Source organism: Chiloscyllium plagiosum, unplaced genomic scaffold (genome assembly GCF_037043375.1).
Source record: "Chiloscyllium plagiosum isolate Xiang-an unplaced genomic scaffold, Cpla_swu_hap1 HiC_scaffold_42, whole genome shotgun sequence".
NCBI classification, from domain to species: domain Eukaryota; kingdom Metazoa; phylum Chordata; class Chondrichthyes; order Orectolobiformes; family Hemiscylliidae; genus Chiloscyllium; species Chiloscyllium plagiosum.
Window position 1 is genome coordinate 4,715,430 of NW_028270180.1, and position 17,834 is coordinate 4,733,263.

The 17,834-nt window shown below is 42.6% G+C and overlaps 1 protein-coding gene across 5 annotated transcripts in view; it reads left to right on the forward strand.

Moving 5' to 3' along the window:
- Nucleotides 1–1,627: 1,627 nt before the first annotated feature.
- Nucleotides 1,628–17,834, forward strand: part of vps33b (VPS33B late endosome and lysosome associated) — a 32,506-nt gene continuing 16,299 nt past the window's right edge. For 3 of the 5 annotated variants that reach the window (XR_015754147.1, XM_043680467.2, XM_087982109.1), the window contains exons 1-12: nt 1,628–1,778; nt 1,972–2,052; nt 3,239–3,300; nt 3,573–3,622; nt 4,685–4,752; nt 6,549–6,594; nt 7,894–7,988; nt 9,370–9,474; nt 10,631–10,727; nt 12,921–12,998; nt 14,752–14,825; nt 16,922–17,008. Coding sequence is in view for 4 of the 5 variants with exons in the window: in XM_043680467.2 (XP_043536402.1) it covers nt 1,689–1,778; nt 1,972–2,052; nt 3,239–3,300; nt 3,573–3,622; nt 4,685–4,752; nt 6,549–6,594; nt 7,894–7,988; nt 9,370–9,474; nt 10,631–10,727; nt 12,921–12,998; nt 14,752–14,825; nt 16,922–17,008 (933 nt within the window). In the remaining variant the exon portion in view is untranslated. Of the gene's footprint in view, nt 1,779–1,971; nt 2,053–3,238; nt 3,301–3,572; nt 3,623–4,684; nt 4,753–6,548; nt 6,595–7,893; nt 7,989–9,369; nt 9,475–10,630; nt 10,728–12,920; nt 12,999–14,751; nt 14,826–16,921; nt 17,009–17,834 lie in introns of those variants that run through there. The other 2 variants (XM_087982110.1, XM_043680470.2) reach the window with 2 other exon arrangements.

The following is a 17,834-nucleotide window of genomic DNA, read 5'->3' on the forward strand; positions in this document are numbered from 1 at the left end:
AGAAATATCACACTTTAGAAACAGCACTTAAAGTGTTATCACTGTAAGTGCATTACAGTCAACACAGGTTTTAAACATTTGCGCTATAGAAACAGCATCCCCAATTCGTCAATCGCATTACAGCATTGATGAAACACACATTGTAACAGAACAACCTGTATCTTTGTACCTAAGGTAGTGCCGTTAGTGGCGGCTTGTAAAGTTTTCACTGGACTCATGCGAGTACAAGTGACAATAAATATAATTCAATTCAAGCCTAGTCCATACCACAACTACCATCCCTACAAGGGAAGAAATACAAAAAACATGTTTTTCTCATGCAGACACATCAAAACTTTTCGTCAAATGATTGACCGATGCTTTCAGAAATTTGCAACACCAGTAGTGTAAAACTTCATTGAGGACAAACTGATGAACCATAACATGGTAGATTGGAATCAGGACACATCTGCGAGTCGCCTTAGAGTCATAGAGATATACAGCATGGAAACAGACCCTTCGGTCCAACCTGTCCATGCCGACCAGGTATCCCAACCCAATCTAGTCCCACCTGCCAGTACCCGGCCCATATCCCTCTAAATCCTTCCTATTCATATACCCATCCAAATGCCTCTTAAATGTTGCAATTGTACATTTAAGTCGGTTGTAACGGAGAGATTGAGGTCGAGTGCAAAACTGAAGAGGAGAAAGTGAGGTCTGCAAATGCTGGAGATCAGAGTGTGGGGGGTGGGGGGGGTGAGTGTGGGAGGGGGGTGAGTGTGGGGGGTGGGGGGGGGTGAGTGTGGGGGGTGGGGGGGGTGAGTGTGGGGGGTGGGTGAGTGTGGGGGGTGGGTGAGTGTGGGGGGGGTGGGGGGTGAGTGTGGGAGGGGGGTGAGTGTGGGGGGGGTGGGGGGTGAGTGTGGGAGGGGGGTGAGTGTGTGGGGGGGGTGAGTGTGGGGGGGGTGGGGGTTGAGTGTGGGAGGGGGGTGAGTGTGGGGGGGGTGAGTGTGGGGGGTGGGGGGGTGAGTGTGGGAGGGGGGTGAGTGTGGGGGGGTGAGTGTGGGGGGTGGGGGGGGTGAGTGTGGGGGGTGGGGGGGGGTGAGTGTGGGGGGTGGGTGAGTGTGGGGGGTGGGTGAGTGTGGGGGGTGGGGGGGTGAGTGTGGGAGGGGGGTGAGTGTGGGGGGGTGAGTGTGGGGGGTGGGTGAGTGTGGGGGGTGGGTGAGTGTGGGGGGGGTGGGGGGTGAGTGTGGGAGGGGGGTGAGTGTGGGAGGGGGGTGAGTGTGTGGGGGGGTGAGTGTGGGGGGGGTGGGGGTTGAGTGTGGGAGGGGGGTGAGTGTGGGGGGGGTGAGTGTGGGGGGGGTGAGTGTGGGGGGTGGGGGGGTGAGTGTGGGAGGGGGGTGAGTGTGGGGGGGTGAGTGTGGGGGGTGGGGGGGGTGAGTGTGGGGGGGTGAGTGTGGGGGGTGGGGGGGGTGAGTGTGGGGGGGGTGGGGAGTGAGTGTGGGAGGGGGGTGAGTGTGGGGGGGGGGGTGTGGGGGGGGAGTGGGGGGTGAGTGTGGGGGGATGAGTGTGGGGGGGGGTGAGTGTGGGGGGTGGGGGGGGTGAGTGTGAGGGGTGGGGGAGGCCTACCTTTCCTGGGGAAGCCTGCACTCAAGACTCGGGTCACCGGAAGCGCCGGCCGTGACCGCCGGAAGCGGTTGTCCCGGGACAAGATGGCGGGCCGCTTGGATGCTCCGGAGCTGCCGGATTTCGACATCTTGAAAAGACTGGCCCGGGATCAACTCGTCTATTTACTGGAGCAGGTGAGGGAGAGGCTGATACCCCCCCGGGAAGTGGGGATGGGGGGTTTTGGGGGGAGAGGAAGAGGAAGAGGAGGGGTGTGACCCCCTTCCCCGCCTCCAGAAGTGGTATTTTATGGAAATAAAAACACAGTGAACTGTGACAATTCCTTATTTCCATTTATTCTCCTGTTTAATGGAATTTCCATGTTGCCAGTTGCCGGGAAAGAAGGATTTGTTTATTGAAGCTGATCTGATGAGCCCTCTGGATCGCATCGCGAATGTCTCCATCCTGAAGGTCAGTTAATACTCACTTTATACTGTCCCTCAACCTATCCTGCCCATATCCTTCATCACCCAGGCCATGGCAGCATATTCCTCTCCCCTTCCTGCAGCCCTGAACACAAACGATCACATCAGGATGCTTTTATGGATCACCTTGGTGAGACTGCTCTGGATCCCATTCCTGTCTGCCTTATTGCACTCGACAGAACTCTAACAATGGAAATCTCTGTAGCTGCTACACTGTCAGCTTTCTCAATTCCTTAGGGCTCCTTCCTTAGCCAATATCCGAAGGCTCAAGCTCAGTTTCAACTCTCTATCCCATTACTCAATCTTGCAATTATCCTTCTGTTGGGAGGCTTCCCAGCTGTTAACAAGTCACGGCTGAGCAGGAATTTTCTTGTATTTGAAATTTGGACTAAATCATTCCTCACAGCTGCTGCCAGCATTTCTGCAGCCTTTGCACACCCATCAGATGCCATTTTTAATTGCTTGCTCCATTTGTACCTGTCAGCAGTGATTTGGGGGTTCTCTCCATCCCATGCTGAATTTAAAACCTTTCTTTCTATCTACTGCTAATACTTTATTCTAACCTGTCAACACCTTTCACCCTGAAGTGCAGCACTGAGGGAGTGCGTACAGTATCAAAGAAACCCTGCAGTGCAGATAAAAGCTATTTGATTCATCAAGTCTGCACTGACCCTCGGGAGAACATTCCACCCAGAAATTTCCAAGGATAACCCACTCGCCTGCACATTCCTGGACACTTCAGAATAATTTAGCAAGGCCAATCCACCTCACCTGCAAATCTTTGGAATGTGGGAGGAAATCCATGCAGACATGGAGAGAATGTGCAGGCAGTTGCCTGAGATTGGAATCAAACCTGTGTTACTGCTACCTTTATGAACAACAGTATTACATTCTCCACCTTTGTATAAAGTACTTTGATTGGCCTGATTAGTTTCTAACAATGCAGATACTTACTTAGACAGCTGAGAAGCTTGCATTTCAGCAAATTAGTTCTAATTTGTGAGTCATCTCCATCTGAAATATTTAATCTTTCTTCTCTTTTATTTCTGTATTTGCAACGTGTTTCTGGTTTTATTTTGATATGAATTTAGTTTATTACTGGCAATTTAATGCTGGTAGAATTAAGTATGCAGCAAGAAAGACTAACAATTATTATTCTGTTTATTTCACAGCAACATGATGTAGAGAAGTTGTACAAATTGGAAAATAAAATGGTTCAGGGAGTGAGTGACCAGTGAGTATTACTCAGTGGGAATGGGGAAAGGTCATTGTGTGAAGGAGAGAAGGATAATGAGCATTGTTCAACAGTGAGACAATGGATTTTGGGCAATTGCCAGGTATTGGAGTCTGTGGGTGATTGCCAAGGGGCTAGAGAGCCTGCGGACAATTGGCAGGAGAATGGAGTCTGCGGGAAGGAATGTAATGTGATGTGAAGTTTGATTTCTATTGATTAATGAATGGTTCCTGAGTGTTTAACTGGTCTTCACTACCTGTCTCCTTACACAGACTGTGTTTCCTGGTCCGACCTCGGATAGCCAGTGTGAAGCATGTTGCAGGTATGAGAGCTCACACACTGTCTTGAATATGCGTATGAGAGAGAGCGATTTTGCACAGTGAGTTGACCTGGAGTCCCCATTTGTGCATGACCACTAGCAAGTGTGAAATGATGTTAATCCCCACAGTTTCTCTCACAATCTGCAGGGAATCACTTGGTAATTTCCTCAGTCATGTCAGTTTGGTTGTTGTCTTGGGAAGTGTCAGATCTTCGCATTTACAGTACAACCAGAAGGTGGCGCAGCATGTTACTAACTCACCACCTCGCCTCCACAAACTCAACAATATACTCTGCAAAGTCACCTCTCCCTTCTAAAATGTTGATGTTTCTTGAGAGTGCTATTATCTAACAAGTCAGCATTTGCAAAAGCAATTCTGAAAATGAAATAAATAAAAGATCCCCATGATCCAGAATTATACATACGGCTTCAGAGTCTAGCCTTCAGTAAGGACAAAATTTGCAATTCTGTAGTGCCTTTCTCACACTTGCTGTGTTCCAAATTGCTTCACAATGAATTGCTTTTGCCATGTTATTATGTAGGAAATGCAGCAACCACTTTTCACATGTCAAGGTTCAACAAAGAAAATAAGATAATGAATTTTTGTTTAAAAATGAAGAATCATGGATGCTGGAAATGTGAAACAGAAATTGCTGGAGAAACTGACTGAAAGCGGGTCGCTGGACCCAAAACGTTAACTCTGCTTTCCCTCCACAAGTGCTGCTGGATCTGCTGAGTTTCTCCAGCCATTTCTGTTTTTGAATGAGACTAACAATAAATGGCTTGTTGTGATATTTGAGGGTTACTGGCTGGTTTGTCCAACAAACCCACCTGCATGCTTCAGTTAGTACCACTGAGTCTTTTAGATCTTCCTGATAGGCCTCACTGGGCTTTGGTATAACTTTCTTTCTTCTTTATTCTTTCAAATTAGATGATGAGGGTTTTTTCTCCATGTAATTATGTTTTCAGTATCCTTTACAATTGTTGTGGAGTTTTGCTTGACCCTATCTTCATGCACACTGCCTTACTGTTACATAAGTGATTCTTTCCTCCGTCTCCTTCCAGAAATCGTCAACGCAGACAAAGCTAGTGCAAGGCTGCGCAAATACAAAATCATATTCACTCCCCAAAAGGTGAGCAGAACACCCAGAGCTCAACATCATGGCTGTGCTGGGTTGATGAAGGTTGCAGCAGAGCTGTATATGATTGGGAAATGTAAAGGTTCAGACCGGGGCGCTTGAGGTTAAATTTCAGCTCAGACTAGCTAATTTCAGCCCCTTTGAGGAGCAAGAGAAAATTCCAACCAACTCCTTGCTCACAGTCTTTTTGTAGTGATGATTCCCAAATTGCTGCTTTTGGTTGTGAGTTGATGATTCAGGTTGCAGTGAGTGACAATATTTGGCTTCCTGGTACTGGCCCCCAACCGCATTTATCTTCTCATTTTTTTATCAACGCTAGTTGAAGATACAAGGCAAAGTTTGGTAAATCTATACAGAACAACCTCTATTATCTGCATGAGATGGGCAGGGAGCATTTTGTTCAGATAACTGATCCGATCATAAGCAAAGGAAGCATTTACTGGACCTTGATCTTGTTCGGATAATTCAAAATTCGGATAATTGATGTTCAGATAACCGCGGTTATTCTGTCATGCTTTCACAAGACATGCATTCCATGGATCTTTGCTGTCTCCAGAGAAAGTTGCTTTGGTTCATGCTTTTTATTTTTATTTATATTCAATCACTAGATGTAAGTGTTGCTGACTTGGCCAGCATTCAATGCCCATCCCTAATTACCTCAAGGATAGTTACAATTCAACCACATTGCTGTTGGTCTGGAGTCTTAAGTAGGCAAGATTGGGTAAAGATGTCAGATTTCCCTCCCTGAAGGCATTAGTGAACCAGTTGGTTTTTACAACAATCAGCTGTGGTTATGTAGTCGTCTTTAGGCTAGCTTCTTAATTTAGATGCGAGGTTTGGAATACTGTGATGGACAATCAGCAGGTCCTGGAGTCTGGGATTAGTAATAAACACTGGCCTTACCACTGAAATCCATGTTACTGTATTAGAAACCATGTTAGAATGTGAAGCTGGTATGTTTGAATGTCAGAGCTGAGTGTGTGTTAATGTGGAGATGGGAATAAATGTGTATGAACTAAGTATACATCACCTAATTGGCATCACAGAATCATGGTTGAAAGATCACAAAGGCTAGGACTTCAGTGTGGCAGGGGATTTGACATAATTGCATGACAGGAAGCAATGAAAAGGAAGCAGAGTGACGCTGTTAATTAAAAATAGCATTGGTTCAGACCTGAGAAATTAACTTGAAAAATCAAAACACAGAGTCAGTTAAAGTAGAGATAAGAAGTAGTAAAAGGTAAAAAATCACTTGTAGTTTTGAGGCCCCCTAAATAAGCTTTTATAAGTTTTTACATCTTGAGCATTTATATTGTGTAGTGACCTTTCTGGCTTTGTATCAAAAGCCTTCTGGATATTCAAATACAGTATAATGCATCCATTGATTTCCCATTTATCCATGGCACATGCTACTTCTTCAAAGGATTACAATAAATTGGTTAAACATGGTTTCCCTTTCACAAAACCATATTGACTCCTGTTCCTGAGTCCAAATTCCCATATTCCTGTGTGTTATAATCTCATAGAGTTACACATCATGGAATCAGACTCTTCATCCAACTCATCCATGCCAATCAAATATTCTAACCTGATCTAGTCCATTTGTCAGCATTTGGCCCACATCTCTCGAAGCCCTTCCTATTCGTGTACCCATCCAGAAACCTTTTAAATGTTGTAATTGTACCAGCCTCTACCACTTCCTTTGGCAGCACATTCCACACATTCACCATCCTATGTGTGAAAACGTTGCCTCTGAAGTCCCTGTTAAATCTTTCCACTTTTTTTTCCAGTTCTTCATGTGTGAGACTGTGCTTGAGGAGGAGGGGATCTTTGGAGGTAAGCAATTTCTCAGCCTACTTTGTATGTTAGAAATCTGACGTAGAATTGTTGGGGTCAAGCTCTTTGAACTCTAAGCTGACTCTCCAGTGCAATATTGAGGGAGGACTGAGCTGCTGTTTTTTTTCTTAGAAGATATTAAAGTGCCACCTAGTTTGACTATTCCTGTGATTCTGCTTTACAAGTACAAATGGTGGTGCTGGAAGAAGAGCAAGAAATTTTCCTAATGCCCCAATCAACATTGCACCTTTATTCAAAACCACCCAAAGAAAACTCAATAATGAATATATGATTATGCATCTCCTAGATGTTTGAGATTGTGCTGCTTGCTTCAAAATGTATTCTTCAGCTTTGTGATCAATTGCCACACAAATGCAAGTATTAACATGGCTTTCAAAAAGCCAACTCAAGGAGACAAAGTTTGGAAGCTCCTGAGCTTGGTTCATTTGGTTACAAAGACAGACGCCATGGCAACAGTTACATTTTCTCCAGGGTGGAAAAATAAGAAAGGAAGGAAAGAACTTGTATTTGCGTTGCACCTTTTGTTATTTTTGGGGCATACCAGATGTTGCAACGTAGGCAAATTTAGAAGCTAGTGTGTATGCAGCAATATCCATGCACAGCAATGAGATAAATGACCAGAATCCTTTTTTAATGTTGGTTGAGATGTAAAATTTGGTCAAGGCACTGGAGAGAAACTCTTTTTAGCTCTTTCTTCAAAAGGGGCTCCATACAGGTAGGCGGGGCCTTAGTTTAACATTTCATATGAAAGACATCACTTTCTGACAATGCAGTACTGCTTCATTACTAGTCTGGACATATCTGTTCAGTTTCTGGGTGCAGTTGAACCTGTAAGCTCTTTGACCTGGGAGAAAGTGATCCAAGGCTGATGTTTAATCTAGATACGGTGTAAAGTTTCCCTGTTGCCTTTTTCCATTGTAAGTTCCTATGTCCACATTTATAGCGCAGCATCACTTCTGGTGGAATGGTGCAGGTGCAGTGTGACAAGTTTACATAGTAAATTCCACGGCAAATGATGAAAAGTAAAGTAAGGTTCGAATGTGTTTCTTCAAAATGGAAATGGAATTACATCTGCAGGCCCAATTTGATTATATGCCACCCACAGTTTTACTTCCCCCGATGACTGCACATGGTTTTGACTCATTGATTGTAACACAACAGTTTAAAGTTAAAGAATATGAAAGCCCTGGGTTAGGGGCTTGGTGCTGTGAAAGGAGGAAGATGACTAAATTGATTCATACCATCTTTAATTTTGTGCTTTGTGTTGGGAAATTTCAGACGTAACCTTTGATGAGTGGGCCTTTTACCTGTTGCCTTTGGATGATGACATCATCAGCATGGAGTTGCCTGAGTTTTTCCGTGACTATTTTTTGGTAAGTGATAGGCTTTATGCTGAGGGCCTTCCAGGTCTTCCCAGCAAATATCTGCCTCGATAACAATTTCCATTTCTTGACGTAGGAATGAGGAGCAGGAGTAGCCTCTGGAGCTGGCTCGATTTGATCTAATTGTAGCAGCACATTTGTATTCTCACTTATGCCTGACAACCTTTCATCCCTGTGCTTACCAATTATTTTTCTACCTCTGCCTTAAAAATATACAAAGACTCAGCTTCCACAGTCTTCTCAGGAAGAATTCCAAAGTCCTCAACCCTCTATGAGAACACAATTACCTCATCTCCTTTCTCAAATGAGTGATCTCTGATTTCTGAATAGTCACCCCTAAACCTAGATTCTCCTACAAGAGAAAGCATCTGATCCGCATCATTCCTGTCAAGACCTCTCAAGGTCCCTATGTATTTCAATCAAATCTCCTCTTACTCACTAAACTCCAATAGATACAAACCCAACCTGTGTCACCTTTCATAATAAGGCAACCTGCCTATTCCAGATATTAGTGTGGTAAACCTTCTCTGAATTGATTCCAACACATTAACATCCTTTCTTCAGTAAGGAGATCAATACTGTACATGGTACTACAGATGAGGTCTCACCAGTACCCTGTATAACTGAAGTATCACCTCCCGATTTTTGTAATCGAGTCCCTTTGCAATGAATGATAACATTCTATTACTTACCTAATGACTTGCTGTACCCACTGTATACAAAGTTTTGCCATTCATGCTCTAGGACTCCCACGTTCTTCACCTCAGAACTCTGCAATCTCTCACCATTTAGACAATTTGCTTTTTGTTCTTGTCAAAATCGACAATGTCATATTTTCCCACATTTGCACCTTTAGCTTCACAGAATGTGCCAAGCCACTTTACAGAAGTAATATCAAACAAAATCTGACTCGGAACAGGTGACAAAAAGCTTTAATACTTGGGGGTTTGGGGTTTAAGTAACCTCTTAGGGGAGGAAATAAGGTCTTGAAGTGGTTTTGAACTATCTGTCTAAATGTAATGAAGTGTGTGGGTCAGTTGGTAAAGTCACTGTGCCAAGTTATTGAGCCACTCAATCTACACTAACTTGGAATTTACAGCCTGAAACGTGCCATTTGTCAAGATTTTATGTTCCATGTAAGCCTTCTCCTACCTTCCATCTCAATTTATAAGTTACTTTTTTTTTCTTCCCTCATGTTCCCTAAACTGGCCTCATTAGACACTCTGATATTAAATACAATGGTTCAAGGAGCTTCACCACATTCTGAAAGCAGTGAGGGATAGGAAAGTAATATCATAGTTCAAGGTTGCATTTTAAGATGGCTGTTGCAACTGGGGTCCAGTACCATATATTTCCATGTGTTTGCCCTCAGGAGGGTGACCATCGATGGATCTGTACGGTGGCAAAGGCTCTACACTTGTTGTACTCCCTGTTTGGACCTTTCATAAAGACGTACGGAATTGGCAGATGTGCGAAGGTAATAGAACATGAAATGAAAATGAATTATTAATTGGACAATTCATCTGATCACCTCTGTGGAACCATTAGTTTCCTAATGAAGAAAGGATGTGGAAAGTGGCTGGTTAGAATTACACGAGCCTATTCATCTTCTGAACCTTGTCATTTGTGTCGGTGAACTCGTTCCGTATTGAATTGTTACAGCCATCAGTCAGTGTTTCTTTGAAATCAAGGCTGCAGAGATGAAAGGTCACTATGTAATTTTGAGTTGTGTTCTTCCCTCCACACATGTACAGACGTAGCAGGGTTTGAGAATTGAACTATGACTAAAGTGCAAGTCCAGATAATGCGCTTTATTCCTGCACAGACTATAAAAAGGTAAAGGCGCTGAGTTAAGTTGACTGTGAGACCTTCTATTTTTGCGATATTGGCCGTATCTCCATCTCAGACTTTGGGAAGGAAACTTTCCTCTTGTAATTTATAAGGATGCTGCATGAATTCACTTTGAATGTGGTCTCTGACCGCTTCCTAGTGTTTTCAGGTCCACAGTATTCAGCATCTTTAATTCAGTCATCCACAGACATTTCTGAGTGGCTTGTGTGCAAAAGGGCCAAATGGCATATTGTTTTGAACTTTTGACTGAGTCTTGTTTGGATAAAATAAAGGAACACTTCTCTATCCAAGTTGCGATTTACTTAACCGTTGGAGTAATTGATGGAACAGTATAAAAGGAGCTTTACCATCCATATGATTCCATGCTATACCTCCCCTGAGAATGTTTAATGGGCACATTGTAGAGGGAACTTCCTTCTATGTCTAACCCAGTGCTGTAACATTTTCCCCTTAGGCTGTACACACACAAAACCATTCCAATGTTCCACACACAGTCATTGGTGTCAGCACCCCGCCAATGGCATTGAATTCTGGTTCCAGAATTCACTGCTGTGCATAGGCCTCAGAGTCCTACACTTGCCAGTCCTGGAAGCGTTTGATAAGACAGTGTAGAGGGATCTTTGCTCTGTTTAGCCTTGTGATATATCTGCCCTGAAGTACTTCACACTCAGCACATTCTTCCCCCATTTTGATGAATGCAAAATTACTATCAAACATGCAAAATTACTGTTTTGGTTTCTGATTATTTTAATCTCTTCCCTCTCTTTTTCCCTCTGGATTAGATGACCTATGAGCTCTGGAAGGAGATGGTGGAGGATTCAGAGAATGAAATTAAACCACGTCAGGCTGAGATTGGTCGAGTTTTCTTTCTCGACCGAGGTACTGCAATATAACAAAACTCAGCAATATGCAGAAAAGAGTCCTGAAATTGGAGCAATGATTGTCCAGTCAACCTGGGGCAGCTTGTTTGAGCGATGTATCTTCCTGCCTGTACAGCAGGCACTGACCATGGCTGAGATACTGTTCCACTGGCTCCTCTCTGGTATCTATTCAGGGACGTTGCTTGGGTATAAGGGTAGGAAGGCTGTCTGCCTGTAGTGAGAAAGCATTGTAGGTGCAGCAGACTCAGTATTCGGCCATTGTTCTAACACAGTGATTAGCATTGTTGCCTCTAAGCCAGAGAGCCAGCTCGATTCCAGCCTCTGGTGACTGTGTGGAGTTTGCACATTCTCCCCGTGTCTGCATGGGTTTCTTCTGGGTGCTCCAGTTTTCTACGACAGTCAAAAGATGTGCAGTTTAAGTGGATTGGCCAAGCAAAATTGCCCATAGAGTCCAGGGATATGAATGCTATGTAGATTAACCATGGGGAAATGCAGGATTACAGGATAGGGTTGGGGGGGTCACAATCTGGATGGGATGCTCTTCCGAACAATGGTGTGGACTCAATGAGCCAAATGGCCTGCTTCCACATGGTTGGGATTCTGTGATAAGTCAATAACACAGTGAGCAGTAGGGAAACCGACTGTTTCTCAACAGTTTTATGTTGCTGTTTGCGTTCTTTCACTTTTTTTCATTTAACCCAAGGGGCATAACCTTCTCACTTCCCTGCATGATTTGCTGGATAATCATCAGGTGCAGGAAATGTTGGTCCTAAGGGGCACCAAGGACAGTTGTGATGCATATACTTGCGCTTCTCAGAACATTTCTAATTCCCTGACTTGTCAGGTTCCTGTACACAATATTTTGGGGGTTACTATTGACCACAAACTGAACTGGATCAGCCATACGCGTACCGTGGCTTCAGGAACAAGCCAGTTACTGGGAATCCTGCAATGAGTAACCCGCGTCCTGACTCTTCAAAGATTCTACAGAGGGCAAGTCAAGAGTGTGATTGAATACTTCCCACTTGCCTAGATGAGTGTATCTCTGACATGTCTCAAGAAGCTCATCGAAAACAAATGAGTCTATTTGATTGGCACTTCCCACCTCCAGCATTCACACCAGCCATGTCTGCCATCCACAAGATACACAGCAGCAACTTGCCAAAGCACCTCCTTTCAAACTTACTCTACAGCTTCTTCTGATGAAGGGTCATTGTACCCAAAACATTAACTTTGCCTTCTCTCCATAGAGGCTGCCACACCAATTGAGTTTTTCCAGAAATTTCTATTTCTGTTTCACTCTAATAAGAACATAAAAACTAGGAGTAGGAGTAGGTCATCCAGCCCTTTGAGCCTGCTCTGCCATTCAGTAGATCATGGGTGATCTTCTTGTGGACTCAACCCCACTTACCCGAGCTCTCATCGTATCCCTTAATTTCTTTATTGTTCAAAAAACATCTACCTTAGCTTTAAAGATATTTGCTGAAGTAACGTCAACTACTTCACTGGGCAGGGCATTCCATAGATTAACAACCCTCTGGGTGAAGAAGTTCCTTCTCAATTCAGTCTGCTCCCTCTAATCTTGAGGCTATACTCTCTTGTCCTAGCTTCACCTGCCATTGGAAACATCCTCTCTACTTCTATCTTATGTATTCCCTTCATAATTTTATATGATTCTCCCTCATCTTCTGAATTCCAATGAATTCAGAATCAACCTAGTGAACTTCCTCTGCACCCCGTCCAGTACCAGTACATCCTTTCTCAAGTACTACATATTAGGACAAGCACAGCAGATACATGGGAACATCACTACCTGCAAGTTTCTTTCCAAACTACACATCATCCTGCCTTAGCAAGGCAACAGCATTATAGTTCTGTCATTGGGTAAAAATTCTGGAACTTCCTTCATCACAACCTTGAGAGTGTATCTGCACCACATGCTCTTCAGTGGTTCAAGAAAGGTGGCTCACCATTACCTTCTCAAGGGCATTTGGAGATAGAAAACAATGCTGTTATAGCCAGTGACTCCCAAATCCCACATTATACATGAAAAGAATCACAAGTCAGCATTTTAACCTGTTGAACCTGAATTAATACAGTTCCTGGTGTAGGTCTACCTGTAAATGGGTTATGTATCGATTATTATAGCCTTACTATACTTTGAATTTGAATCCATTTGCTTTGTTTGCAGATGTGGATTATGTGACTCCCATGTGTTCTCAAGTTGTATATGAAGGACTTGTGGATGATGTGTTCAGAATAAAATGCGGTGAGTGTCCACTTTATTGCTTTTATTGATGGTGTATTAACAGCAAATGTATTTTTAGAATTGACTAGAGCTGAAGGCAGGCAGAGTGGGAGTGAAATGGTAAATAGTGATCTTCACTTCTGGGATTTGTGAGAGTGATGTGCAGCCTTTTGCATCATTATAAGGTAGTTGTAACTATGGTTTAATGCCTCATCACAAAGGCTATAAAAACAAAGTGCTGCAGAAACTCAGTAGGTCTAGCATCATCTGTGGGGAGGGGAACGGAGTGAAGGTTACAAGTTTAATATAAATCTTTTTTGGAACTGAAGAGAGGTGGAAATGTGATGGGTTTTATACTTTTAGAGAAAAAGGAATGATCTGCTGAAAAAGAAGGAATATTGGGAATAATTGTGTGCTGAAGTATCTGTTTCGGGACTTGAACCTATGAGATTTGACTTAAGTCAGAATATTACCTACCAAACCAGTATGGTCGAACAGGCTATTAACACTACCGTGGTGATTTTATTGAAACACATATGATCCTGTGAAAGCTTGGTAGAATGAATGTTGGCATGACATTCCCTTTTGTGGTAGAGACCCGAATTAGAGGGTACATTTTAAGTACAGCAAACTTTGTTTTAACAGGCATCTAATGAACCAGCAGTTGCGACTAGCGGCAAAAATTATATATCTCAAATACTGGAAGATCTTCGTAATGTCCAAGTAGTCAGAGGGTGTGAATGAAAAGACTGTCTGCCGTTAAGTTTAATTGAAGGCAAAGTTGCATCATTATTAAAGTGATTTATGTGCTGTAAATAAAGTCTAACAGCAATACGTATACCCCCTGTATTATATTTTAATTACTTTGGGTGTGTTTTTGCATTGTGGACCTCTTGATTGACTGGAATATTTGATCAGCTGTCACACTTCTGGTCCCATAGGTGTCAGTTAATAAAACGTTTGCTGTATTAAAAATCTCCCTTTTTAAGATGGAGATGGAAGTTCTTTTCACAATGAGTTTTAAAATGTGTGAAGTTCTGTTCCCAAGAAAGCACTGAAGGCAGGGTAATTGATTTTATTCAAGGCGGGGTTTAATGGACTTTTGGTAGACAAGGGTTATAGCGGCAAGCAGGAAAGAGGAGTTGAGACAGTACTCAGATCTTTCATAAAACAAAACTGCAGATGCTGGAAATGCTAATGAAACAAAAGCAGAAATTACTGGAGAACGTCAGGTCTCTCAAGATCTGCGGAGAGAAAGAGTTAATGTTTCAAGTCCAAAGCTCCTCCTCCAGAATGGTTTATTGGAACATTCTGAAGAAGGATCAATGAGCTCGAAACGTTATCTCTTTCTCGCCGGAGACGCTGTCAGATCTGCTGAATTTCGCCAGCAATTTCTTATAATCTATCATGATCTTATTGAATGATAGAGCAAAAGTGAAACGTTAAGTGGCCTAACCCTGCTGCTAAGACCTACGTTACTATATTAATACAACACAAGATTAAGAATGGTCACTCAGGTAGCGTACTGGGACTCTGTTGAGGTGGAGAAAACCGTATCATCGCTCCGTCAGTGTTTTCTGGAGAACAGGAATACAAGAAGAATGTGTGATTGAAAGTAATTGATTTCTGAGTGTGAGACTATTAGGCCTTTGGATTGGTTACGATGGTGGACAGTTCGTTATTGTCCTTGATGCAGTCCCTCATTTTCAGCCTGCAGATGCATATAACTGGCCTCCTCTCTGGAGAATTAACTGTGGAATCTGGTAAATTTCAGGAAGTGTGGACTTTGGCTCAGAAGTGACTTCGTTGAATAAAAGTGTGAAAGTGTTGCTGAACTCTCAGGATAAGGTGAGTACAAAAGTGAAAAACCTTTCAGCAGTGAAAAAGGTCATTAATCGAACTAACGCAATCTCCAGAGTCTCTTATCATTTGTTTACAGTCTGAGCTGCTTTTTTTTTGTTTAGTAATGTGGCAAAAAAATCCCATTTTTCTCACTTCCCAGATTCTTCCTTTATTGTTTATAAATGTGCAAGGTGCAGTCTGCCAAATTTGTAATGGTTTTGTACTGTTAATTTGTTCTGATTGAATGTTGTCAGTGCAGGTGTTTAGCAATGACTAATGTTAGTGCCGTTACCTCATGAGAACAAATCCTAAATCACTTCTCCAGTTTGTAACAGCAACTTGTAGCCCACAAGATGATGTAGAGGAGTTGATAGCCTAGTTCGATTATCTCTATTGATCCAGAGAGATCTTAGGACCTGAGTTCAAATCTTGCCATGGCCAATGGGGGAGATTCGATTCAATTTTTTTAAAAAAGTCTGGAATTAAGAGTCTAATAATGAACTCACTGTTGATTGTTGGGAAAAACCCATCGAGCTCAACTAATATCTTTTAGGGAAGGAAATTGCCTTCCTTACATGGTCTGGGCGACATGTAACTCCAGACCCGCCGCAATGTGATTGGCTCTTAACTGGTCTGTGGGCAATTAGGGATGGGCAATAAATGAATGAATAAGAAAGCAAGTGCACTCTTCACAATGGTGGGGGAGGGGTGGGGGGGGGCGCGGATTTGAGATATAAAAATAGGCAGGATAGACTGGAGTTTACGAGGTTCAGGGGTGACCTTATGGAGGTTTATAAAATCATAAGGTGTATAGATAAAGTGAATAGCATGGGTTTTTTCCCTAAAGTGAGGAAGTTCAAAACGAAGCGACATATTCTTAAGGTGCGATGAGAGTTTTAAATAGGACATGTGGAGCGATTTTGTTTTACACACAGAGTGGTTCATGTGTAAAATGAACTGCTAGAGGAAGTGGTGGATGCAGATACAGTTACAACATTTAAAAGACATCTGGACAATTAGGAAAGGTTTGGAAGGATATGGACCAAGCACAGACAGGTGGGATTAGTTTAGTTTGGGAATGTGGTTGGTGTGGACTAGTTGAATTGAAAGGTCTGTTTCCATGCTTTATGACTCTATGAAAGTATTGCTGCAGCTGGTAGTTTGAAGCAAAGTGGAAAATGCTCAGAATACTTATCAAAATATGCTGGTGGCATCCATAGAGAGAGAAGCAAGTCTGTCGGATAACGGGCTAAGTATTTATACCAGCCAAGGGAGCTGATGGTGTGAAAGTCGATGAACACCACAGTATGTTGAACGACAAACAAATCCCCAGGCAATAATTTTCACATTTTGAACCGATGATTGTTAGGTTGATTGATATAATGTGTGTTAATTGAGGGACTGGTTTGGAAAAGAGCAGTCAACTGTTCGAAAAAGTTGCCAACTATGTATTTGAGAAGGGAGCTGAACATATTCTCTCTGGACATACATTGCATGGAGGGGAGATGGGGTTTTTGGGTGATGCTTCTGTCCAGTAACACTCATTTCAGACAGGAAATGTCTCAGTGTCTGTGGAACATTTATTCTGTGCATTTCTCTCCCACAGGAGTTTGCATGGGGCTGAGGGATTGTGAGGGGTAGGTTCAGACAGGGTCAGTGCTTCAGATGTGATGATGTTTTTATCAGCTGTTTATGAAGGTTTGTATTGACACAAGCATTACACTGACACCTAAAGTAGCAATCCCTAGTTAAGATGAAATTTCCAAAGAGGAATTAAATTGATTCCGAATTGTATAGATCTGTGAATTGGGCATACTTATGATGCTAAAAGCTATTCTTTATTTATGTTAATCTTTCCATTAATTTTCCTTTCCATTAATTTTCCTTTTCATTAATTTTCTCTTTTTTTTCTCTTCTCAAATTATCCTGTGTGTTTATTTATATTTTCTGCTTCAGCAGCCTCCTTGACAAATTATTCAATAACTCTATTACCCTTTGGTTACCCTAAGGTTGGGGTTCAGCAATCAAGCTGAGCAGCGTTTACTTGTGTGTTTTTAACTGTTGCAAGTAAATTGATTGTTTATATGTTGCTACTTTTACAGGTTTTCAAAGAGATTCGGAATGAGCATTTCTCCAATGTATTCGGTTTCTTAAGTCAGAAAGCAAGAAGGCTTCAGACACAGTATGATGTGAGTATCAATGAAAGATAGCTCTTCAATCATAGTAATGCCATCCTGTGCGAGGCACCTTTTGTCTTTTGAGAAATATTGTACAGATTACAATTGGTGGTATCCCTGCTAAATTATTTTAACTAAACTCATGAGTTAGCACCTTCAGGAAGAGAGCACAGAAAGATTTGGCACAAGTACATTGTGTTTACATGGGTGAATTGCCTAATTTCTTCTTTGTTCAGATCCAATAATCTAGATCCCAAGTTTGATTGATGGCTCAGTCAGTGCAGCACTGTCCTGTCAATGATGCAGAGCAGGCAATTGCAGCTAGATTTTTAGCCTTTCCTATTCATAACTGGGGGAGTGTTCAGCGCCATGAGTTAGGCAGGATGAAAAACAAGACAGGGCTCACAGTCCAGATGTGCAAGGAATAACAATAAGCCACACATCCCTTCAAGCCTGCTTTCCCATTCAATCACATCGTGGCTGATCTGATTTTAACCTCAACCCTACATTCCTGCACATCCCTTTGGTCATCAAGAATCTATCTACCTCTGCTTTAAGAATATTTAAAGCTTCTGCATTCATTGTCTTCTCAGGGAGGAAATTCCAAAGACACTCAGTCCTCTGAGGAAAAAAAATATTAAATGTTTCCTCACCTGTCTTAAATGGGTGAGCCCTTATTTTTAAACTATAACGTCTCAGATCTAGACACCTGCGCAAGAGGAAATATCCTTTTGACATACACCCGGTCAAGTTCTCTCAGGATGTTATATGTTTCACTTAAGTCACTCATGACTCTTCCAAAACTCCAGAGAATTCAGGCCTAGCCTCTGCGTCCTTT